General features: G+C 46.9%; 2 protein-coding genes across 3 annotated transcripts in view; one reads left to right on the plus strand and one right to left on the minus strand.

Moving 5' to 3' along the window:
- On the minus strand, positions 1–12748 carry LOC110495048 (endonuclease III-like protein 1). Of its 2 annotated transcripts, none has more exons than XM_036974390.1 (6): positions 12262–12748; positions 11645–11916; positions 4644–4814; positions 2308–2467; positions 799–904; positions 1–637 (listed from the first exon to the last, which is right to left on the minus strand). In XM_036974390.1, exons 1-6 carry the CDS (start codon positions 12512–12514, stop codon positions 310–312), a joined length of 1290 nt encoding a protein of 429 aa, XP_036830285.1. In that variant the 5' UTR covers positions 12515–12748; the 3' UTR covers positions 1–309. The 2 variants fall into 2 exon arrangements, with proteins under 2 accessions (XP_036830285.1, XP_036830286.1); XM_036974391.1 differs by having other exon boundaries at positions 217–637; positions 2321–2467.
- Positions 12748–25506, plus strand: part of LOC118959021 (tuberin-like) — a gene marked incomplete at its 3' end in the record, with an annotated part of 25836 nt that continues 13077 nt past the window's right edge. Inside the window, 15 exon segments of the mRNA XM_036974389.1 lie at positions 12748–12960; positions 15264–15460; positions 15556–15642; positions 16401–16511; positions 16669–16816; positions 17430–17547; positions 18256–18304; positions 18604–18729; positions 19367–19440; positions 20306–20432; positions 20516–20659; positions 21321–21458; positions 22245–22348; positions 22785–22866; positions 22966–23121. Of these exon segments, the coding sequence (XP_036830284.1) occupies positions 15326–15460; positions 15556–15642; positions 16401–16511; positions 16669–16816; positions 17430–17547; positions 18256–18304; positions 18604–18729; positions 19367–19440; positions 20306–20432; positions 20516–20659; positions 21321–21458; positions 22245–22348; positions 22785–22866; positions 22966–23121 (1599 nt within the window).

Consider the following 25506-nt stretch of genomic DNA (forward strand, 5'->3'; position numbering starts at 1 on the left):
TGAGATAATTTGAAAAATATTTTATTGAGAATTTATTTATTAGTGTAAGTAAAAATCTAAATGTAAAGATTTGAAGGTTTAGTTTGAGTGTTGTGAGAAATAAATGAGTTCACCGAAATTCAGTCTAAAAATGGTCTCCCCGCTAAAGCAGTTAATACCACTGGGCTAGTAGGAGTTACCACCCTATCTCTAGTACTGGTCATTTCACATCAGTCAAGGGAAGTGACAAGAGCAAACTTTGGGAGGAAGGAGAGAGAATTGGGACACGGTCCTGACATTTCTGAAGGGATGCTACCCTCTTCTGTCGTATCATGTAGAGAAGGTTTTGGCTTTCGACTTCCTCTTTCTGGGCAGCAGAGGGGAGAAGGTGGTAGCCAGAGGTTCCTCTTTGACCGGTGTGGCTGAGGAGGGGGGTGGTAACCCCAAACCAAGAGAACCAGGCTCCAGCTTGACCCTAGAGGTCTTGGGGGAGTGTGGTGAGCGAGGTGACCCAGCTTTAGGCCTCTTGGCTGGGGAGGCTTGGTGGGCAGAGGGGCAGCTGTGCTGGTTCAGACACACGGAGCAGAGAGGATTGACAGGTAGACACACCTGTTGACCAAACCCCACCAGCAACCAGTTGATCTCACTCCATAGATCCCTGTGTCGGAAGAGAGAGGAAGATCATCAATCGCCATCATCAAAATCATGTCGGACAGAAACCACAAGGCAAAATGTTTCTCTTTCCTGCTGTAAGGGATCTGATTGGTCAGTGACTGGTTAACGAGTGACCTGATGGGGTAGAGGAAGTGGTGGTGTCACCTTGGTAACCAGTCTTCCAGGGCCTTGCGTGTCTCCTCTGGCTTCTTGGTCCCACCTCTCGTCCATCCCAGCCGGTTGGAGATACGGTGGACGTGTGTGTCCACGCCTACTCACACGCACAAACAATAGAACAACTATCCCATTATAAGACGCCCACAATATAATCCAATAGAACTACAACTCTGCACCACATCACAACATGCAGACTAGAGTATGGGATTTGTAGTCCTACAGTTGAAGTCAAATGTACATACACTTTTGGATTGGAGTCATCAACTTGTTTTTCAACCACTCCACAAATTTCTTGTTAACAAACTATAGTTTTGGTAAGTTGGTTAGGACATCTACTTTGTGCACGACAAGTAATTTTTCCTAACAATTGTTTACAGATTTTTTCACTTATAATTCACTGTATGACAATTCCAGTGGGTCAGAAGTTTACATACACTAAGTTGACTATGCCTTTAAACAGCTTGGAAAATTCCAGAAAATGTCATGGCTTTAGAAGCTTCTGATAGGCTAATTGACATTATTTGAGTCAATTGGAGGTGTACCTGTGGATGTATTTCAAGGCCTACCTTCAAACTCAGTGCCTCTTTGCTTGACATCATGGGGAAATCAAAAGAAATCAGCCAAGATCTCAAAAAATTGTAGACCTCCACAAGTCTGGTTCATCCTTGGGAGCAATTCCCAGACACCTGAAGGTACCATGTTCATCTGTACAAACAATAGTACGCAAGTATAAACACCATCATCTGATGAAACAAAAATATAACTGTTTGGCCAAAATGACCATCGTTATGTTGAGGAAAAAGGGGGAGGCTTTCAAGCCGAAGAACACCATCAGAACCGTGAAGCATGGGGGTGGCAGCATCATGTAGTGGGGGTGCTTTGCTGCAGGAGGGACTGGTGCACTTCACAAAATAGATGAAGCAACATCTCAAGATATCAGTCAGGAAGTTAAAGCTTGGTCACAAATGGGTCTTCCAAATGGACAATGACCCCAAGCAAACAAAGTTGTGGCAAAATGGCTTAAGGACAACAAAGTCAAGGTATTGGAGTGGCCATCACAAAGCCCTGACCTCAATCCTATAGAGTATTTGTGGGCAGAACCGAAAAAGTGTGTGCGAGCAAGGAGGCCTACAAACCTGACTCAGTTACACCAGCTCTGTCAGCAGGAATGGGCCAAAATTCACCCAACTTATTGTGGGAAGCTTGTGGAAGGCTACCTGAAATGTTTGACCCAAGTTAAACAATTTAAAGGCAATGCTACCAAATACTAATTGAGTGTATGTAAACTTCTGACCCGCTGGGAATGTGAAGAAAGAAATACAACCTCTACTATTATTCTGACATTTCACATTATTAAAATAAAGTGGTGATCCTAACTGACCTAAAACAGGGAATTTTTACTAGGATTAAATGTCAGGAATTGTGAAAAACTTTAAATGTATTTGGCTAAACTGTATGTAAACTTCCGACTTCAAACTGTATATGAGCCATACCTACCTATGCCAGAGACCTGGTGCCAGGCGATGTCCATGGCCAGGTGAGCCATCTTGGGTCCTACTCCAGGTAGTCGTACCAGGCCCTCCACTGTGTTCGGGATGTCCCCTCTAAACTCCCTCTGGAGCATCACTGACGTCTGCTTCAGGTACTTCACCTTGGTCTGGAGGAGGGGGGGTAGGAGAGAAGACATATCAAGGTTTTATTCACAAGTATTCACACCCCTTGACTTTTTCCACATGGTACAGCCTGAATTTAAAATGGATTACACTGAGATTTGTCACTGGCCTACCCACAATACCCCATAATGTGGGATGTTTTTATTCTTTTACAAATTAATTAATAAAAATCTGAAATGTTTTGAGTAAAGTATTCAACCCTTTGTTGTGACTAAATCATTTCAGGCGTAAATATTTGCTTAACAAGAGCATTGACTCATTCTGTGTGCAATAATAGTGTTTAACATGATTTTTGAATGACTGCCTCATCTCTGTACCCCACACATAGAATTATCTGTAAGGTACAAAACCACAAACACTAGGAAGGTTTTCCAATGGCTCATAAAGTAGAGCAGATGGGTTGGTAGATGGGTAAAAAATAAAAAAATGCAGATATTGAATATCTCTTTCAACATGGTGAAGTTATCAATTACACTTTGGATGGTGTGTCGATACACCCAGTCACTACAAAGATACAGGCGTTCATCCCAACTCAGTTGCCGGAGAGGAAGGAAACTGCTCAGGGATTTCACCATGAGACAAATACAATACTAACATAAATGACCAAGAAGGAAGCCTGTACAGAATACAAATACTCCAGAACATACATCCTGTTTGCAACAAGTCACTCAAGTAATACTGCAAAAAAATTGTCAAAGCAATAAATGTTTTTGTCCTGAATACAAAGTGTTGTATTGGATTTGCCTCAAACATATTACGGATTACCAATCTCCATATTTTAAAGGATAGTGGTGGCTGCATCATGTTATGGGTATGCTTTTAATTGTTAAGGACAGGAGAGTTTTTCAGGATAAAATAAACAGAATGGAGCTAAGCACAGGCAAAATCCTGGAGGAAAACCTGCTTCAGTATACTTTCCACCAGACCCTGGAAGATTAATTCATCTTTCAGCAGGACAATAACCTAAAACACAGGGCCAAATCTACACTGGAGTTGCTTACCGGGAAGACAGTTAATGTTCCTGAGTGGCAGAGTTACAATTTTGACTTATATATTTTTATTTATGGCAAGACCTATGGTTGTCTAGCAATGAACAACAACCAATTTGACGGAGCTTGAAGAATTTTGAAAAGAATAATGGACAAATGATACACAATCTAGGTGTAGAGAGCTCTTAGAGATGTACCCAGAAAGACTCACAGATCAATCTAGCTGTAGAGAGCTCTTAGAGATGTACACAGAAAGACTCACAGATCAATCTAGGTGTAGAGAGCTCTTAGAAATGTACCCAGAAAGACTCACAGATCAATCTAGCTGTAGAGAGCTCTTAGAGATGTACCCAGAAAGACTCACAGATCAATCTAGGTGTAGAGAGCTCTTAGAGATGTACCCAGAAAGACTCACAGATCAATCTAGGTGTGGAGAGCTCTTACAGATGTACCCAGAAAGACTCACAGATCAATCTAGGTGTAGAGAGCTCTTAGAGATGTACCCAGAAAGACTCACAGATCAATCTAGGTGTAGAGAGCTCTTAGAGATGTACCCAGAAAGACTCACAGATCAATCTAGGTGTAGAGAGCTCTTAGAGATGTACCCAGAAAGACTCACAGATCAATCTAGGTGTAGAGAGCTCTTAGAGATGTACCCAGAAAGACTCACAGATCAATCTAGGTGTAGAGAGCTCTTAGAGATGTACCCAGAAAGACTCACAGATCAATCTAGGTGTAGAGAGCTCTTAGAAATGTACCCAGAAAGACTCACAGATCAATCTAGGTGTATAGAGCTCTTAGAGATGTGCCCAGAAATACTGACAGATCAATCTTGGTGTAGAGAGCTCTTAGAGATGTACCCAGAAAGACTCACAGATCAATCTAGGTGTAGAGAGCTCTTAGAGATGTACCCAGAAAGACTCACAGCTGTAGTCGCTGTCACATGTATTGATTCAGGGGGTTGAATACGTATCTAATCAAGATATATTAGTGTTTTATTTCCATTCATTTTCTACAAATATTTATACTTTATCTGTGACAGAGTGTAGATTGTTGACCCATAACCCCCCACAATTAAATCCATTTTAATCCCACTTTGTAACACAACAAAATGTGGAAAAAAGTCAAGGGGTGTGAATATTTTGTGAAGGCAGTGTATAGTGTGCGTTACCTTCCAGAAGCCGACAGGGTAGATGAGTTGTCCCAGTGTGTCATCGTCAGTGTTGACTATGTTGTCCACTGTACAGCCATGAGCCCTGAGTCTCTGCAGAGCCGCACTGGTCACCTGGTCCCTTGTCTGGCTTGACAACATCAGAGACACCAGCACCTGGTAACGTCGCACCTGGTGGAAGGGATGAGGAGGAGGGGAGAGAGTCTTTAATCTGGCTAGACAACTTTAGAGAGACCAGGACCTGGTAATGCCTCACTTGATGGGAAGGGGAAGAGGAGGGGAGAGAGTCTTTAATCTGGCTAGACAACTTTAGAGAGACCAGGACCTGGTAATGCCTCACTTGATGGGAAGGGGAAGAGGAGGGGAGAGAGTCTTTAATCTGGCTAGACAACTTTAGAGAGACCAGGACCTGGTAATGCCTCACTTGATGGGAAGGGGAAGAGGAGGGGAGAGAGTCTTTAATCTGGCTAGACAACTTTAGAGAGACCAGGACCTGGTAATGCCTCACTTGATGGGAAGGGGAGGAGGAGGGGAGAGAGTCTTTAATCTGGCTAGACAACTTTAGAGAGACCAGGACCTGGTAATGCCTCACTTGATGGGAAGGGGAAGAGGAGGGGAGAGAGTCTTTAATCTGGCTAGACAACTTTAGAGAGACCAGGACCTGGTAATGCCTCACTTGATGGGAAGGGGAGGAGGAGGGGAGAGAGTCTTTAATCTGGCTAGACAACTTTAGAGAGACCAGGACCTGGTAATGCCTCACTTGATGGGAAGGGGAAGAGGAGGGGAGAGAGTCTTTAATCTGGCTAGACAACTTTAGAGAGACCAGGACCTGGTAATGCCTCACTTGATGGGAAGGGGAAGAGGAGGGGAGAGAGTCTTTAATCTGGCTAGACAACTTTAGAGAGACCAGGACCTGGTAATGCCTCACTTGATGGGAAGGGGAGGAGGAGGGGAGAGAGTCTTTAATCTGGCTAGACAACTTTAGAGAGACCAGGACCTGGTAATGCCTCACTTGATGGGAAGGGGAAGAGGAGAGAGTCTTTAATCTGGTATCTTTTAGATAGTAAACTACACTACATACACATAAGTATATGGACACCACTTCAAATTAGTGGATTCGGCTATCTCACCACACCCATTGCTGACAGGTGTATAAAATCGAGCACACCACCATGCAATCTCCATAGACAAACATTGACAGTAGAATGGCCTTACTGAAGAGCTCTGGAATAGGATGCCACTTTTCCAACAAAGTCAGTTCAACAAATATCTGCCCTGTTAGAGCTGCCCCGGTCAACTGTAAATGCTGTTATTGTGAAGTGGAAACGTCTAGGAGCAACAACAGCTCAGCCGCAAAGTGGTAGGCCACACAAGCTCACAGAACAGAACCTCAGAGTGCTGGAGTGCGTAGCATGTAAAAGTAGTCTGTCCTTGGTTGCAACACTCACTACCGAGTTCCAAACTGCCTCTGGACGCAACGTCAGCACAATAACTGTTCGTCAGGAGCTTCCTGAAATGGGTTTCCATGGCTAAGCATCACCATGTGCAATGCCAAGCGTCGGCTGGAGTGGTGTAAAGCTCTCCGCCATTGGACTCTGGAGCAGTGGAAACGCGTTCTCTGGAGTGATGAATCACACTTCACCATCTGGCAGTCCCGATGGACGAATCTGGGTTTGGCAGATGCCAGGAAAATGCTACCTGCCCCAATGCATAGTGCCAACTGTAAAGTTTGGTGGAGGAAGAATAACGGTCTGGGGCTGTTTTTAATGGATCGGGCCCCTTAGTTCCAGTGAAGGGAAATCTTAACTCTACAGCATACAATGACATTCTAGAGGATTCTGTGCTTCCAACTTTGTGGCAACAGTTTGGGGAAGGCCCTTTCCTGTTTCAGTATGACAACGCCCCTGTGCACAAAGCGAGGCCCATACAGAGTGTGGAGCAATGTGGAAGAACTTGACTGGCATGCACATAGCCCTGACCTCAACCCCATCGAACACCTTTGGGATGAATTGAAACGCCGACTGCAAACCAGGCCTAAATCGCATAACATCAGTGCCCGACCTCACTAATGCTCTCTTGGCTGCAAGTCCCTGCAGCAATGTTCCAACATCTAGTGGAAAACCTTCCCAGAAGAGTGGAGGCTGTTATAGCAGTAAAAGAGGGGGACCAACTCAATATAAAATGCCCATGATTTTGGAATGAGATGTTCAATGAGCAGGTGTCCACATACTTTTGGTTGTGTAATGTGTCTCCTTGCTAGTATGCCTCTTATGCACTGCCTTGTGTTAGAATGGAGTGTTCAGTAGGCGTACACTGTTTCTAAAGAGGTCTCAGAATGAGGTTGACTCATCACTCCTGGTGGGAGAACAGGTGTGCATAACTAACATGTCACGTAACATCTTTCCTACGGAAAACGTACTGCAGCGAAATCAAGTGTTTCTATTGGACAAATTCAGCTAAGTCCTGCCTAGTTCTGTTTGGTTCCTAATGAATACACCCCAGCTAGCTAGCTCGGCCCATCTCCCATCTCCAACCCTTTTGCACTGTTTGTTTCATAACAAATCATATCCAGTGACATAACTGCAGTTCCACATCCTCCTTTTATAGTGCTGGATGTATTTCACCTTTATCCTGGAACATAAATCAGATATACAGCCTTCTGACCCTGCTCTGTAGAACCCCTCCACCTCTAATGGGCACTCTGCTGTTCTACCTGCAGGGTTCATCTAGTGGTGGAACCCTGCTACTACCTCTGTGTGTTCTACTGTTCTACCTGCAGGGTTCATCTAGTTCTACTGGTGGAACCCTGCTACTACCTCTGTGTGTTCTACTGTTCTACCTGCAGGGTTCATCTAGTGGTGGAACCCTGCTACTACCTCTGTGTGTGCTACTGTTCTACCTGCAGGGTTCATCTAGTGGTGGAACCCTGCTACTACCTCTGTGTGTTCTACTGTCCTACCTGCAGGGTTCATCTAGTTCTACTGGTGGAACCCTGCTACCACCTCTGTGTATTCTACTGTTCTACCTGCAGGGTTCATCTAGTTCTACTGGTGGAACCCTGCTACTACCTGTGTGTGTTCAAACGTCCTACAGGAAACAGTCACCACCAGCCGTGGAAAAGGAGTTTGTGTGATTGGCACAGACGACATACTGTATGTGTCAGCAATGAGCCCTTTGTGTGTTACATATTGTCATGACCAGTGTTACATTGTGGCATTACCAGTACTACATAATGTGACATAGACCCAAATAGATCATGACCTGTGCTACATAGTCCTTCATAGGCCTACATAGATCCTGGCCAGTACTACATAATCCTTCATAGATCCTGACCAGTACTACATAATCCTACATAGATCCTGACCAGTACTACATAATCCTTCATAGACCCTGACCAGTACTACATAATCCTACATAGATCCTGACCAGTTCTACATAATCCTACATAGATCCTGACCAGTTCTACATAATCCTACATAGATCCTGACCAGTACTACATAATCCTTCATAGATCCTGGCCAGTACTACATCATCCTTCATAGATCCTGGCCAGTACTACATAATCCTACATCCTACATATGTGAGAATGCTGTTCATCGACTACAGCTCGGCATTCAACACCATAGTACCCTCCAAGCTCGTCATCAAGCTCGAGACCCTGGGTCTCGACCCCGCCCTGTGCAACTGGGTACTGGACTTCCTGACGGGCCGCGCCCAGGTGGTGAGGGTAGGCAACAATATCTCCTCCCCGCTGATCCTCAACACTGGGGCCCCACAAGGGTGCGTTCTGAGCCCTCTCCTGTACTCCCTGTTCACCCACGACTGCGTGGCCACGCACTCCTCCAACTCAATCATCAAGTTTGCGGACGACACAACAGTGGTAGGCTTGATTACCAACAACGACGAGACGGCCTACAGGGAGGAGGTGAGGGCCCTCGGAGTGTGGTGTCAGGAAAATAACCTCACACTCAACGTCAACAAAACTAAGGAGATGATTGTGGACTTCAGGAAACAGCAGAGGGAACACCCCCCCTATCCACATCGATGGAACAGTAGTGGAGAGGGTAGCAAGTTTTAAGTTCCTCGGCATACACATCACAGACAAACTGAATTGGTCCACTCACACAGACAGCATTGTGAAGAAGGCGCAGCAGCGCCTCTTCAACCTCAGGAGGCTGAAGAAATTTGGCTTGTCACCAAAAGCACTCACAAACTTCTACAGATGCACAATCGAGAGCATCCTTGCGGGCTGTATCACCGCCTGGTACGGCAACTGCTCCGCCCTCAACCGTAAGGCTCTCCAGAGGGTAGTGAGGTCTGCACAACGCATCACCGGGGGCAAACTACCTGCCCTCCAGGACACCTATACCACCCGATGTCACAGGAAGGCCATAAAGACCATCAAGGACATCAACCACCCGAGCCACTGCCTGTTCACCCCGCTATCATCCAGAAGGCGAGGTCAGTACAGGTGCATCAAAGCTGGGACCGAGAGACTGAAAAACAGCTTCTATCTCAAGGCCATCAGACTGTTAAACAGCCACCACTAACATTGAGTGGCTGCTGCCAACACACTGACACTGACTCAACTCCAGCCACTTTAATAATGGGAATTGATGGGAAATTATGTAAATATATCACTAGCCACTTTAAACAATGCTACCTTATATAATGTTACTTACCCTACATTATTCATCTCATACGCATACGTATATACTGTACTCTATATCATCGACTGTATCCTTATGTAATACATGTATCACTAGCCACTTTAACTATGCCACTTTGTTTACATACTCATCTCATATGTATATACTGTACTCGATACCATCTACTGTATCTTGCCTATGCTGCTCTGTACCATCACTCATTCATATATCCTTATGTACATATTCTTTATCCCCTTACACTGTGTACAAGACAGTAGTTTTGGAATTGTTAGTTAGATTACTTGTTATTACTGCATTGTCGGAACTAGAAGCACAAGCATTTCGCTACACTCGCATTAACATCTGCTAACCATGTGTATGTGACAAATAAAATTTGATTTGATTTGAGATCCTGACCAGTACTACATAATCCTTCATAGATCCTGGCCAGTACTACATAATCCTTCATAGAGCCTGGCCAGTACTACATAATCCTACATAGATCCTGACCAGTTCTACATAATCCTACATAGATCCTGGCCAGTACTACATAATCCTTCATAGATCCTGGCCAGTACTACATAATCCTTCATAGAGCCTGGCCAGTACTACATAATCCTACATAGATCCTGACCAGTTCTACATAATCCTACATAGATCCTGGCCAGTACTACATAATCCTTCATAGATCCTGACCAGTTCTACATAATCCTTCATAGATCCTGGCCAGTACTACATAATCCTACATAGATCCTGGCCAGTTCTACATAATCCTACATAGATCCTGACCAGTTCTACATAATCCTACATAGATCCTGGCCAGTACTACATAATCCTTCATAGATCCTGGACAGTACTACATAATCCTTCATAGATCCTGACCAGTTCTACATAATCCTTCATAGATCCTGACCAGTTCTACATAATCCTTCATAGATCCTGGCCAGTACTACATAATCCTACATAGATCCTGACCAGTTCTACATAATCCTACATAGATCCTGGCCAGTACTACATAATCCTTCATAGATCCTGACCAGTTCTACATAATCCTACATAGATCCTGACCAGTACTACATAATCCTTCATAGATCCTGGCCAGTACTACATAATCCTACATAGATCCTGGCCAGTTCTACATAATCCTACATAGATCCTGACCAGTTCTACATAATCCTACATAGATCCTGGCCAGTACTACATAATCCTTCATAGATCCTGGCCAGTACTACATAATCCTACATAAATCCTGGCCAGTACTACATAATCCTACATAGATCCTGACCAGTTCTACATAGACCAGTATCAGTGCTAAACCCAGTGGTCTTTGACAGACAGTGAAACATCTCGTGAGCATATTTTACCCCGGTTGACCATTTTCAGGGGTATTTTTTGTTGTTGGGGGGGTGGGGGGGTGGAGAGCGGAGCTCCCTCAACCTCCTACATTACTTTAGGGGTGAAATATAGGGTCAAAATGCACAAAGCCCTGGTGTAGCCTGGGCCCCCCAGATGTAGATCAGGTCTCCGTCCCCCAGGTGTAGATCAGGTCTCCGCCCCCCAGGTGTAGATCAGGTCTCCGCCCCCCAGGTGTAGATCAGGTCTCCGCCCCCCAGGTGTAGATCAGGTCTCCGCCCCCCAGGTGTAGATCAGGTCTCCGCCCCCCAGGTTTAGATCAGGTCTCCGCCCCAGGTGAATGCCAGGTCAGAGACGACGGACAGGTAACCGTTGAGCTCCCTCTGCCCGGCAGGGTGGACTGAATTCACAACCTCTGTGAAGCAGGAGAAGGCTAGGGCGAACTCGGGGAAGGTGAGGGCGAACTCGGGGAAGGTGAGGGCGAACTCGGGGAAGGTGAGGGCGAACTCGGGAAAGGCGAGGGCGAACTCGGGGAAGGCTAGGGCGTACTCGGGGAAGGTGAGGGCGCGGGAGAGGGAGGAGCCGAGGCAGGAAGCGGTCTCTTGGTAGGTCAACAGGAGGTTCATGATACCCGGGGAAGAATGTGTGGACGGCACGGAGCAGGGGGTAGCAGGGGCTGGTCCACCTCTGACCCGGAGAGGATGAGGGAGCGGACAGAGGGGGAGGGGAGACAGTGGCCAGGGTGTAGGTGGGGAGGTAAGCGGGGGAGAGAGGAAGGAAGGTGGGGAGGTAAGAGGGGGAGAGAGGAGGGGAGAGGAAGGAAGGTGGGGAGGTAAGAGGGGGAGAGAGGAGGGGAGAGGAAGGAAGGTGGGGAGGTAAGAGGGGGAGAGAGGAGGGGAGAGGAAGGAAGGTGGGGATGTAAGAGGGGGAGAGAGGAGAGGATGTACGGTAGTGGGGGGTGTACGACAGAGAGACAGAAACCAGTGGGGTCTCACCCACCTCATCAGGGGCGTGTGTGTCGTAGCATTTCTCCGCCCCCATGAGGTCAACAGGCGCGTTCCTGGCGCTCCTCATCTGACGCACATGACCCAGCTGCTTGCTCCAATCAGGAGGCTCCCAGTGTTTAGGCTCCTCCTTCCCATCGTATTCCACCTTCACCTGGCCCCGCCTCCTACGCAGGATGGGTGCCAGTGGTAACAGGGACAGGGCTTTGTCTGGCTCAGCTTGTGATTGGCCAATGGATGAGCGACGGAACCTAGAGGAGCCAATATCTGCAAGGTAAAGTAGGGGCGGGGGACAGAAGTTGAGTGATGAGGTGTGCTGAACATTCTGAGGCATACAGAAATGATGTCACATTCTTCATGTACAGAACAACTGAACATACAGGAAGTAGTAGACGACATCGTCACCTGTGTCAAAGATTAATTAGGGGCGTATTCAGACTGTGTGCATATAGCCAGGCCATAGGCTCTCTTTCTCTGAAGACTGTAGTCATCTCTTAGTTGTTGTTTTAGGCTACAGCTTGTCCCATCTGAAAGTCCCTCAATCATGCAGCAAGACATTGCTTCAGTTCGTAAATATCAGAAGGGCAATGTTGTGATAAAACGGATTCATACCTGAAGCGTCTCGTCCCAAACTCTGATTTGATACTCTCGAATCTTCTTCCTCCTGTTTCACGTGCGCCCTCAACACTCTCCTCTCCATCCTAGTTTTTAACGTCGTGGCTAAACCGGCACGGGGCACGGTCTTGTTACCGCTCCGAGTGATGACCGCGGTACTCTCAACGAAATAAGGCGAGGTCATTTTGAAACAGTGTAAAGCATAGGATACCGTTGTGCTGCAAGTGGGACGGACCGTGGCTAACAACATTAGCTTGTTAGCTATTTTAGTGATAATCTGGTTAGCTAGCTAAAACACATGTATGCAAGTTTTGGTAACATTTTCCAAGTACTATTGATGGATATTGAAACGTGACCTACTAGGGTTGTTGATTTAATTTTCAAACGACAGGCACGTTAAGACTAGCTAGAACATTAAACAAATGTTACATTTTTAACTCGACACCTCTTGCTTCGTCGAGCAATGTTTTTAGTAGGAACTACATTTCCCATCAGCTCCCGCGACAAACGTGTTTTTATAGGAAGTGCCCGACAGTCCATCCGGTTGTCGAGTGGGGGGACTGATCTGACTTGGGGAAAGCTTTTGAAATATTGGGATAAACCAATTCTAAATGCATGAATTTGTCTTGCTCGGTATTTTGTCCACCTGCCAGCCTCACGTGAATGACGCCAGAAACACATCTAGATCGATAGAAGGTATGAACTTCCGTTGTTTTTAAAGCCCTAGGTCTGGAAGGAAAACAAGCAGATAGCTAGTCAACAATATGTATTTATTAGTGCTTGTTTGTGTCGCTCTTTCTCTCTCCCTGTCCGCTATTTTGTCAGCTGTTCCGGACGGATGTTGAACATACACGAATGGGCACCTGAATGGGTACTGTTGTTACCTCTAAAACAGAACTAGATAACGTTAATTAGCTATCGTTGTTCACTCGGTTCTCTCTCTGCTTGACAGGGAGAATTATTTCAACATTCTCCTGGCTTGTTTCGTGGTACTCTCTCTCTCTCCCCAGCTAGAACTCAATAGATGATTGTCGCTGATCCCGAGGTTGTAGGTACTACTGACTAGCTACTGAAGTATAGCCTAATTGCGTCCCAAATGGCACTATATTCTATATGTAGTGATTGTGCCATTTGTGGCGTATTCTATATTAGCACGGACACACAAACTACCACTTTCCCGTGACCATAACAGAGTCATCCTAGCTGCTTTCTGTACAAGCGGTTATTATTTGCTTTATGTAACAACAACGTTATGAATATCATATCAAAGGCCCTTTAGAATGTGCAGAGGAATGGAATGGTTCTAGGGCAATTGTTTGCTATCTCATGTGCTCCTAACCCCTAGCTCGCTTTGCAAGATGCATGTGGTGTGAGTCTGGACGTGCACTAATTTATGGAGAACCACAGGTGCAAAGGACACAAACGATGTCGCGAAGGGGTGTGATGTTGGGGCATGTCTCTGTCTGTCATTTATCTGTTTGACAGAAACTAACAGCAGTCACGTAATGCAAAAAGTTGGGCCAGGGCTCTCTCAATTGATCTTTCCTTGATTCCTTGTACTCAAAACACATTTAAGTGAATTTTATTTCTGGTATAAAAATAAATAAAAAACATTGAAGGTCTGAGGAGAAGCAACCTTGTGGTTAAAAGGAGGCGAGTGGGTAGGATTTGAGGAAACGTAGTCAATAAACTGAACATTGATAACCAACTGTTTTCCGAGACACCAAGACAACTCCATGGCTTTTCTAAATGATACAAAGTTCCCATAGAGGAGTGGAATAATGGACCACCCAATACTATTAATGTTCTCTCCCTACCACCCAATACTATTAATGTTCTCTCTCTACCACCCAATACTATTAATGTTCTCTCTCTACCAGCCAGTACTATTCATGTTCTCTCTCTACCAGCCAGTACTATTCATGTTCTCTCTCTCTACCACCCAATACTATTCATGTTCTCTCCCTACCACCCAATACTATTAATGTTCTCTCTCTACCACCCAATACTATTCATGTTCTCTCTCTACCACCCAATACTATTCATGTTCTCTCTCTCTACCACCCAATACTATTCGTGTTCTCTCTCCCTCCCACCCAATACTATTCATGTTCTCTCTCTCTACCACCCAATACTATTCATGTTCTCTCTCTCCCTCCCACCCAATACTATTCATGTTCTCTCTCTCTCTACCACCCAATACTATCCATGTTCTCTCTCTCTCTACCACCCAATACTATTCATGTTCTCTCTCTCTCTACCACCCAATACTATTCATGTTCTCTCTCTCTCTACCACCCAATACTATTCATGTTCTCTCTCTCTCTACCACCCAATACTATTCATGTTCTCTCTCTCTCTACCACCCAATACTATTCATGTTCTCTCTCTCTCTACCACCCAATACTATTCATGTTCTCTCTCTCTCTACCACCCAATACTATTCATGTTCTCTCTCTACCACCCAATACTATTCATGTTATCTCTCTACCACCCAATACTATTCATGTTATCTCTCTACCACCCAATACTATTCATGTTCTCTCTCTCTCTACCACCAAATACTATTCACGTTCTCTCTCTACCACCCAATACTATTCATGTTCTCTCTCTCTCTACCACCCAATACTATTCATGTTCTCTCTCTCTCTACCACCCAATACTATTCATGTTCTCTCTCTCTCTACCACCCAATACTATTCATGTTCTCTCTCTCTCTACCACCCAATACTATTCATGTTCTCTCTCTCTCTACCACCCAATACTATTCATGTTATCTCTCTACCACCCAATACTATTCATGTTATCTCTCTACCACCCAATACTATTCATGTTCTCTCGCTCTCTCTCTCTACCACCAAATACTATTCATGTTCTCTCTCTCCCACCCAATACTATTCATGTTCTCTCTCTCTCTACCACCAAATACTATTCACGTTCTCTCTCTCTCTGACCCTGCTGGTTCTACTAACCTGTGTTCCTCCCTCTGTTTCCCCCAGAGCCCCAGTAGAGTGTAAGCTGCCCGGTCCCTCCCCACAGAACCCCTCCTGGACCCCCAGCCATGAACAAGCAGCCCAGTAAAGAGAGTCTGAAGGACAAGGTAAAGGGGATATTTGGTTTGGGATCCCCTCGACCCCCCAGCAAGCAGACAGAGAGCAAGCCCTCAGAGTTCATCATCACACTGGATATACTCAAGGTATGTGAGAGTGTGACGCGACTGCACACACACACGCACGCACGCACACACAATCAATTTTCTGTCTCTGACCATCTTGCTGTCTTTCTCTTCAGGAGCTGCACCCTGACTGTGGCCTTAGCAACAGAATCCGGGTTGCTAACCATGTCTCCGACCTGGCCAAGGCCAAGAAGTTTGAGGAGGTGAGAGAGCACACCGTGTGTGTGTGTGTGTAGACGGGTTAGCTAACAACGTCACAAAAAAGATGCACACACTTCAGTGTGTCAGAAGTCAGTGTGTTGTGATTCTACATGGCCACACAGCGATAAGAAGCTGTCGTGTGGGGAATCGCCGGGGGCTCCTTTTCAGCTCGTTTCTTAAAATCTGGTTCTTGATACCATGTCTTGTTTTGACTGAGGTCACGTCTATGCTAATACTGTATGGTTAAAATCTGGTTCTTGATACCATGTCTTGTTTTGACTGAGGTCACGTCTATGCTAATACTGTATGGTTAAAATCTGGTTCTTGATACCATGTCTTGTTTTGACTGAGGTCACGTCTATGCTAATACTGTATGGTTAAAATCTGCTAGCTAGCTAACCAACAACTGTAATGATGTATTTAAGAGACCAGTGTTCACTGTGCAAATGTATTTATGTTTCCAATAAACATTTGGAGATGAAATGTTTAGTTTCCGTGTTGCCAACAATCAAAGCCTGTCTGTTTTTCAGCACGCGTCGCTATTGTTGCTAAACAACCAACTGTCTATTAATCTGGTGTGTGTATTAATGTGTGTGTGTGTGTGTTGCCTCCTTCTCTGTGTGTGTGTGTTGCCTCCTTCTCTGTGTGTGTGTGTTGTGTGTATTAATGTGTGTGTGTGTGTGTGTGTGTGTGTGTGTTGCCTCCTTCTCTGTGTGTGTATTAATGTGTGTGTGTGTGTATTAATGTGTGTGTTTTACAGCATGCAGTGGAAGCCGTATGGAAGGCGGTGGAGGACATGCTGACTCCAGAACAGCCACCTGAAGCTAGACATGCTGTCCTGCTGCTCCTCAGAGCTGTCATACAGGGACAGGTACACACACACACACACACACACACACACACACACACACACAGATACACACACACACACACTATCTAGGAGGCACCACAGAGAACAAGAAAGTATGTTGATTTCCTGTGTGTGTTGCCTCTCTCTCTGTGTGTGTGTGTGTGTGTGTGTCTACCAGGGTGAGCGTCTGGGTCCTATGCGGGCCTTCTTCTTCAAGGTGATCAGAGACTACCAGCCGTCCAATGAGGACCTGTCTGACAGGCTGGAGGTGTTCAAGGCCCTGACGGAGAACGGGAAGGACATCACGTACCTGGAGGAGGACATAGGTGAGACAACATCAACCCTTTTTACACTGTGACCTGTGATGTAGATGGTTCCACCCCACAGTCTTTTGACAGTCGTTACACTACCATGTTACCATGTTACGGAGTCTGTCCACGAGATATTCACTGGCCCAATGAACAGCCCAACTGGGACCCTTGAGAAAGATATTGACTGATTGGTCACAATATTTTTTGACTGACTGGTCACGATATTTTTTGACTGACTGGTCACGATATTTTTTGACTGACTGGTCACGATATTTTTTGACTGACTGGTCACGATATTTTTTGACTGACTGGTCACGATATTTTTTGACTGACTGGTCACGATATTTTTTGACTGACTGGTCACGATATTTTTTGACTGACTGGTCACGATATTTTTTGACTGACTGGTCACGATATTTTTTGACTGACTGGTCACGATATTTTTTGACTGATTTGGTCACGATATTTTTTGACTGATTTGGTCACGATATTTTTGACTGATTTGGTCACGATATTTTTGACTGATTTGGTCACGATATTTTTGACTGATTTGGTCACGATATTTTTGACTGATTTGGTCATGATATGTTTGACTGACTGGTTGATTTAATTTATTGATCAACTGCAGCTGGGTTTGTCCTGCTGTGGATGGACATTGGTCTGACCGCGGACTTCCTCCACGTCCTGGTCAACCTGGTCAAGTTCAACAGCTGCTACCTCGACCAGAACGTATCCGTCATGGTCCAGTAAGAACACACACAGTCTTGTACAACTAACCTAGTGGGGACACACAATTCAGTCCCATTCAAAATACTATTTTCCCTAACCTTAATCCCTAACCTTAATCCCTAACCTTAATCCCTAACCTTAATCCCTAACCTTAATCCCTAACCTTAATCCCTAACCTTAATCCCTAACCTTAACCCCTAACCTTAACCCCTAACCTTAACCCCTAACCTTAACCCCTAACCTTAACCCCTAACCTTAACCCCTAACCTTAACCCCTAACCTTAATCCCTAACCTTAATCCCTAACCTTAACCCCTAACCTTAACCCCTAACCTTAACCCCTAACCTTAACCCCTAACCTTAACCCCTAACCTTAACCCCTAACCTTAACCCCTAACCTTAACCCCTAACCTTAACCCCTAACCTTAACCCCTAACCTTAACCCCTAACCTTAACCCCTAACCTTAACCCCTAACCTTAACCCCTAACCTTAATCCCTAACCTTAATCCCTAACCTTAATCCCTAACCTTAACTCAAAACCCTAGCTCCTAACCCTCAACCTAACTCTAATTCTACCCTAAACCCTAAACCCCACTAGAAATGGCATGTACCCAGTTCGTCAAATTTTTGTTAGTATAATATTTTTGTGGGGTCTTATGACATACACATACACACACACACACACACGCGTGCTAGGTCTCAGTGTGTGTGGTTTTGTCCAACAGGAAGATCTGTCTGCTGTGTAACCGGACAACAGCCTCGACAGACATTGAGGTAATATTTAATTTACTCTGATGTCGAGGTTTTACAACTGTTTTACAACAACTTTACAACTGGGCTTTTTATTCATGAGGTCATTAACGTGTGTGTGTGTGTGTGGTCTCGGTGTGTATGTGTTTCGTCTCGGTGTGTGTGTGTTTCGTCTCGGCATGTGTGTGTGTTTCGTCTCGGTGTGTGTGTGTCGTCTCGGTGTGTATGTGTTTCGTCTCGGTGTGTGTGTGTTTCGTCTCGGCATGTGTGTGTGTTTCGTCTCGGCGTGTGTGTGTCGTCTCGGCGTGTGTGTGTGTGTCCAGATGGCTCTACAGGTGCTGGATGCGGTGGTGTGTTATAACTGCCTCCCCTCTGACTCCCTCACCGTCTTCATCATCACTCTCTGTCGCACCGTCAACGTCAAGGAGTTCTGTGAGTCCTGCTGGAAGGTGAGGGAGTGTTGGGGAGGGAGCGTTGGTGGAGGGAGAGTTGGGGGAGGGAGAGTTGGGGGAGGGAGAGTTGGGGGAGGGAGAGTTGGGGGAGGGAGAGTTGGGGGAGGGAGAGTTGGGGGAGGGAGAGTTGGGGGAGGGAGTGTTGGGGGAGGGAGAGTTGGGGGAGGGTGAGTTGGGGGAGGGTGAGTTGGGGGAGGGAGAGTTGGGGGAGGGAGAGTTGGGGGAGGGAGTGTTGGGGGAAGGAGAGTTGGTGAGTGTGTGTCTGATGATCTACTTGTCATGTTAATTAATCTGACTAAACAATAATAATAATAGTAATGATTAATATTCTAACATCTAACTGTTAGAAATTATCAACAGATTATACACAATCTGGCAGGTGATAATACTGCTCCTCCTCTCTCATCTCTCCTCGCCTACGCTCTCATCTCCCCTCCTACTCTCCCCTCTACTCTCCTACTCTCTCATCTCCCCTCTCCTACTCTCCTCCTCCCTCTACTCTCCTCCTCCCCTCTACTCTCCTCCTCCCCTTTCCCCCCTCTCCTCTCCTACTCTCCCCTCTCCTCCATCCCTCTCCTCTCTCCTCCTCCCCCTTCTCCCCTCTCCTCCCCTCCCCTCTCCTCCATCTCTCCAGTTGATGAGGAAGGTGTTGGGGACTCATCTGGGCCATAGTGCCATATACACCATGTGCCGTATCATGGAGGAGAGGTAACAACCCTGTGTGTGTGTGTGCGCCTGCGTGTGTCTAACCTCTCCTCTCTGTGTGTCTAACTTCTCCTCTCTGTGTGTGTGTCTAAACTGTCCTCTCTGTGTGTGTGTGTCTAACCTGTCCTCTCTGTATGTGTGTGTGTGTGCCTGCGTGTGTCTAACCTGTCCTCTCTGTGTGTTTAACCTGTCCTCTCTGTGTGTTTAACCTGTCCTCTCTGTGTGTTTAACCTGTCCTCTCTGTGTGTTTAACCTGTCCTCTCTGTGTGTCTAACCTCTCCTCTCTGTGTTTAACCTGTCCTCTCTGTGTCTAACCTGTCCTCTGTGTGTGTGTGTGTGTGTGTGTGTGTCTAACTTGTCCTCCCTCTGTGTGTGTCTAACTTGTCCTCCCTCTGTGTGTGTCTAACCTGTCCTCCCTCTGTGTGTGTCTAACCTGTCCTCCCTCTGTGTGTGTCTAACCTGTCCTCTCTCTGTGTGTGTCTAACCTGTCCTCTCTCTGTGTGTGTCTAACCTGTCCTCTCTCTGTGTGTGTCTAACCTGTGTGTGTGTGTGTGTGTGTGTCTAACCTGTCCTCTCTGTGTGTGTGTGTGTGTGTGTCTAACCTGTCCTCTCTCTGTGTGTGTGTGTGTCTAACCTGTCCTCTCTCTGTGTGTGTGTGTGTCTAACCTGTCCTCTCTCTGTGTGTGTGTGTGTGTCTAACCTGTCCTCTCTCTGTGTGTGTGTGTCTAACCTGTCCTCTGTGTGTGTCTAACCTGTCCTCTCTCTGTGTGTGTGTCTAACCTGTCCTCTCTCTGTGTGTGTGTGTGTGTGTGTCTAACCTGTCCTCTCTGTGTGTGTGTGTCTAACCTGTCCTTTCTCTCTCTGTCAGGGCGTATATGGAGGATTCTCCATTGCTGAGAGGAGCAGTGTTCTTCGTAGGGATGGCTCTATGGGGGGCGCACCGTCTCCCAGCCTTAAAGAACACCCCTACCCTGGTCCTCCCATCATTCTATAAGGTAGGATCCAGAGAGCATTTTAAAGGTGCATTAGAGAAGTTTTTACTTTGACCTCTGACCAACCCCTGACCTTTAACCCCCAGGCGATGTGGTGTGCCAACGAGATGGTGTCGTATGAGATCGTTCTGTCCATCACCAGACTGATAAAGAAGTATGGCAAGGAACTCCAGGTGGTCACATGGGACATACTGCTGGGGATCATAGAGAGGTTACTACAGCAGATTCAGGTACACACACACACACACAGACAAAGACATACACACACACACACAGACAAAGACACACACACACACACAGAGACACAGATACAAAGACACACACACACACACACACATACATACAGACAGACCGAGAAAATGAATGTAGTTCTCTCTCCAGTCGATAGTCAGTGCAGAGCTGAAGTCCATAGTGTTTGAGTTCTCTCTCCAGTCGATAGGCAGTGCAGAGCTGAAGTCCATAGTGTTTGAGTTCTCTCTCCAGTCGATAGGCAGTGCAGAGCTGAAGTCCATAGTGTTTGAGTTCTCTCTCTAGTTGATAGGCAGTGCAGAGCTGAAGTCCATAGTGTTTGAGTTCTCTCTCCAGTCGATAGGCAGTGCAGAGCTGAAGTCCATAGTGTTTGAGTTCTCTCTCCAGTCGATAGGCAGTGCAGAGCTGAAGTCCATAGTGTTTGAGTTCTCTCTCCAGTCGATAGGCAGTGCAGAGCTGAAGTCCATAGTGTTTGAGTTCTCTTTCCAGTCGATAGGCAGTGCAGAGCTGAAGTCCATAGTGTTTGAGTTCTCTCTCCAGTCGATAGGCAGTGCAGAGCTGAAGTCCATAGTGTTTGAGTTCTCTCTCCAGTCGATAGGCAGTGCAGAGCTGAAGTCCATAGTGTTTGAGTTCTCTTTCCAGTCGATAGGCAGTGCAGAGCTGAAGTCCATAGTGTTTGAGTTGCTGACTACAGTGGAGGAGCTCTATGAGCAGAACGGCTTCCATGGATCATCTGACAAGTTCTTCAGTCTGGTGGAGAAGTGTGCTGACAAAAGACCTGTAAGTCTCTTCTCCTTTCCTCCTCTTCCTCCTCTTCTCCTTTCCTCCTCTCATCGGCCCTCCACTTCCCCCTCTTCTCCTTTCCTCCTCTTCTCCTTTCCTCCTCTTCCTCCTCTTCTCCTTTCCTCCTCTTCCTCCTCTTCCCCCACTTCTCCTTTCCTCCTCTTCTCCTTTCCTCCTCTTCCTCCTCTTTTCCTTTCCTCCTCTTCCTCCTCTTCTCCTTTCCTCCTCTTCTTCCTCCTCTTCTCCTTTCCTCCACTTCCCCATCTTCTCCTTTTCTCCTCTTCTCCTTTCCTCCTCTCATAGGCCCTCCACTTCCCCCTCTTCTCCTTTCCTCCTCTCCCCCTCTACTCCTTTCCTCCTCTTCTCCTCTCCCCCTCTTCTCCTTTCCTCCTCTCATAGGCCCTCCACTTCCCCTTCTCCTTTCCTCCTCTCCCTCTCTTCTCCTTTCCTCCTCTCATAGGCCCTCCTCTCCCTCTCTTCTCCTTTCCTCCTCTCATAGGCCCTCCTCTCCCCCTCTTCTCCTTTCCTCCTCTCATCGGCCCTCCACTTCCCCCTCGTCTCCTTTCCTCCTCCTCCCCCTCTTCTCCTTTCCTCCTCTTCCTCCTCTTCTCCTTTCCCCCTGTCATCGGCCCTCCTCTTCCTCCTCTTCTCCTTTCTTCCTCTTATCAGCCCTTCTCTCTCTCTTTTTTCCCTGTGTCTGACAGTCTTTGTGTGATATCTGTTATTTGCCTTCACTTTGTCTTCCATTGTTCTTGTAAGGAGTTGTTGTTGTGATGTCATCAGGATGCGTCGGTGCTGACTCTGATATCGTACCGGGCCCAGTCCATCCAGCCAGCTAAAGACGGGTGGATCCAGAGCCTACACCGCCTTATGGAGAAGTTCTTCAGGTAACTGTATAGTGCTGTGTGGTCGCCACGGATACCAAAACAGGCAGTCGCCATGGAAACAAAAACCAAACTAAAAGTTGTTATAGGTGCCCGTTGAGTGATTGTCATTCCTGTCTTATGTTGAACATTATTTAGGGAAAGAAAGTTTGTGTTAAACTGCTTCTCTGGGTCTCTCTCTCTGGGTCTCTCTCCTCTCTCTGGGTCTCTCTCTCTCCTCTCTCTGGGTCTCTCTCTCTCTCCTCTCTCTGGGTCTCTCTCTCTCTCCTCTCTCTGGGTCTCTCTCTCTCTCCTCTCTCTGGGTCTCTCTCTCTCTCCTCTCTCTGGGTCTCTCTCTCTCTCCTCTCTCTGGGTCTCTCTCTCTCCTCTCTCTGGGTCTCTCTCTCTCCTCTCTCTGGGTCTCTCTCTCTTTCTGTGTCTCTCTCTCTTTCCCCCCCAGGAATGAGAGTCGTAGTGTGATCAGGATCAAAGTGCTTCACATCCTCTCCTTTGTCCTCAGCACCAACCGCCAACTCTACGAGGTACTCACCCACTCACTCACCATCAAACTATTCTCATTGACTCCCTCTCCCGTTCTCTCCATCTCTCCCTGCGTGTTCATTCTGTCTTCTCCTTCCCAGGAGGAGCTGATCGAGGTGGTGGTGGTTCCTCAGCTCAGTGGGATAGCAGAGGACAGAGACCTGGCTGTGAGGAGACAGGCTACCCAGCTACTGGTGGACCTGGCTGAGAGCTGTAGTACACACCACTTCACCAGCCTCCTGGACATCATTCAGAGGGTAGGAGACACACACCACTTCACCAGCCTCCTGGACATTTCAGAGGGTAGGAGACACACACACCAGCCTCCTGGAGGGTAGGAGACACACACCACTTCACCAGCCTCCTGGAGGGTAGGAAACACACACCACTTCACCAGCCTCCTGGAGGGTAGGAAACACACACCACTTCACCAGCCTCCTGGACATCATTCAGAGGGTAGGAGACACACACCACTTCACCAGCCTCCTGGAGGGTAGGAGACACACACACACACCACTTCACCAGCCTCCTGGAGGGTAGGAGACACACACCACTTCACCAGCCTCCTGGAGGGTAGGAAACACACACCACTTCACCAGCCTCCTGGAGGGTAGGAAACACACACCACTTCACCAGCCTCCTGGACATCATTCAGAGGGTAGGAGACACACACCACTTCACCAGCCTCCTGGAGGGTAGGAGACACACACACACCACTTCACCAGCCTCCTGGAGGGTAGGAGACACACACACACCACTTCACCAGCCTCCTGGAGGGTAGGAGACACACACACCACTTCACCAGCCTCCTGGAGGGTAGGAGACACACACACACCACTTCACCAGCCTCCTGGAGGGTAGGAGACACACACACACCACTTCACCAGCCTCCTGGAGGGTAGGAGACACACACACACACACCACTTCACCAGCCTCCTGGAGGGTAGGAGACACACACACCACTTCACCAGCCTCCTGGAGGGTAGGAGACACACACACACACACCACTTCACCAGCCTCCTGGAGGGTAGGAGACACGCACACCGCTTCACCAGCCTCCTGGAGGGTAGGAGACACGCACACCGCTTCACCAGCCTCCTGGAGGTTAGGAGACACGCACACCGCTTCACCAGCCTCCTGGAGGGTAGGAGACACGCACACCGCTTCACCAGCCTCCTGGAGGGTAGGAGACACGCACACCGCTTCACCAGCCTCCTGGAGGGTAGGAGACACGCACACCGCTTCACCAGCCTCCTGGAGGGTAGGAGACACGCACACCGCTTCACCAGCCTCCTGGAGGGTAGGAGACACGCACACCGCTTCACCAGCCTCCTGGAGGGTAGGAGACACGCACACCGCTTCACCAGCCTCCTGGAGGGTAGGAGACACGCACACCGCTTCACCAGCCTCCTGGAGGGTAGGGGACACGCACACCGCTTCACCAGCCTCCTGGAGGGTAGGGGACACGCACACCGGAGCAGGAGAAATGTAACCGTTGGAGACTGAGGAACGAGACTGAGGGACGAGGCTGAGGGACGGAGCAGGAGAAATGTAACCTCTCAGATTCATAGACAGAGCTGTGGATGCAAGGATCAACCATCCGTAAAGACAAATAACTCAGAATATCAGAGCGAGCATGTGGAAGTTATATTCTTCATGATTCAGCGGGTTCGTATCAATCATTTGAGTCCTCTGAAGGATGTAGCAACTACAGATGGTCCCTTTTAAAGGTGTGAAAGGTGTTTGTTTGTGAGAGGTTGTTCTCTCTCTTGCTCGGATCCCTGCTTCTACAACAGCATTGTTTGCGGTTTGGGGTTTTGGGGTTTTAGGCTTCTGTAGAATGGAAAAAGGGCTTCATAAATATGGCAAATCCAATGTTATTGGTCACATACACATGGTTAGCAGATGTTATTGGTCATATACACATGGTTAGCAGATGTTATTGGTCATATACACATGGTTAGCAGATGTTAATGGTCACATACACATGGTTAGCAGATGTTATTGGTCACATTGTTAGCAGATGTTATTGGTCATATACACATGGTTAGCAGATGTTAATGGTCACATACACATGGTTAGCAGATGTTAATGGTCACATACACATGGTTAGCAGATGTTATTGGTCACATACACATGGTTAGCAGATGTTATTGGTCACATACACATGGTTAGCAGATGTTATTGGTCACATACACATGGTTAGCAGATGTTATTGGTCACATACACATGGTTAGCAGATGTGATTGGTCACATACACATGGTTAGCAGATGTTATTGGTCACATACACATGGTTAGCAGATGTTATTGGTCACATACACATGGTTAGCAGATGTTATTGGTCACATACACATGGTTAGCAGATGTTATTGGTCACATACACATGGTTAGCAGATGTTATTGGTCATATACACATGGTTAGCAGATGTTATTGGTAACATACACATGGTTAGCAGATGTTATTGGTCACATACACATGGTTAGCAGATGTTATTGGTCACATACACATGGTTAGCAGATGTGATTGGTCACATACACATGGTTAGCAGATGTGATTGGTCACATACACATGGTTAGCAGATGTGATTGGTCACATACACATGGTTAGCAGATGTGATTGGTCACATACACATGGTTAGCA

Source organism: Oncorhynchus mykiss, unplaced genomic scaffold (assembly GCF_013265735.2).
Source record: "Oncorhynchus mykiss isolate Arlee unplaced genomic scaffold, USDA_OmykA_1.1 un_scaffold_518, whole genome shotgun sequence".
NCBI lineage: Eukaryota > Metazoa > Chordata > Actinopteri > Salmoniformes > Salmonidae > Oncorhynchus > Oncorhynchus mykiss.

Excerpts from the sequence above, each read along its gene's own strand:
- LOC110495048 (XM_036974390.1), bottom strand. The coding sequence starts at position 12,514 with ATGTTGTTAGCCACGGTCCGTCCCACTTGCAGCACAACGGTATCCTAT. Across the intron at positions 2,468-4,643 it reads ACCCTGTCGGCTTCTGGAAG|ACCAAGGTGAAGTACCTGAA; the intron begins GTAACGCACACT and ends CCCCTCCTCCAG. Across the intron at positions 638-798 it reads CTGGAAGACTGGTTACCAAG|GGATCTATGGAGTGAGATCA; the intron begins GTGACACCACCA and ends CTTCCGACACAG.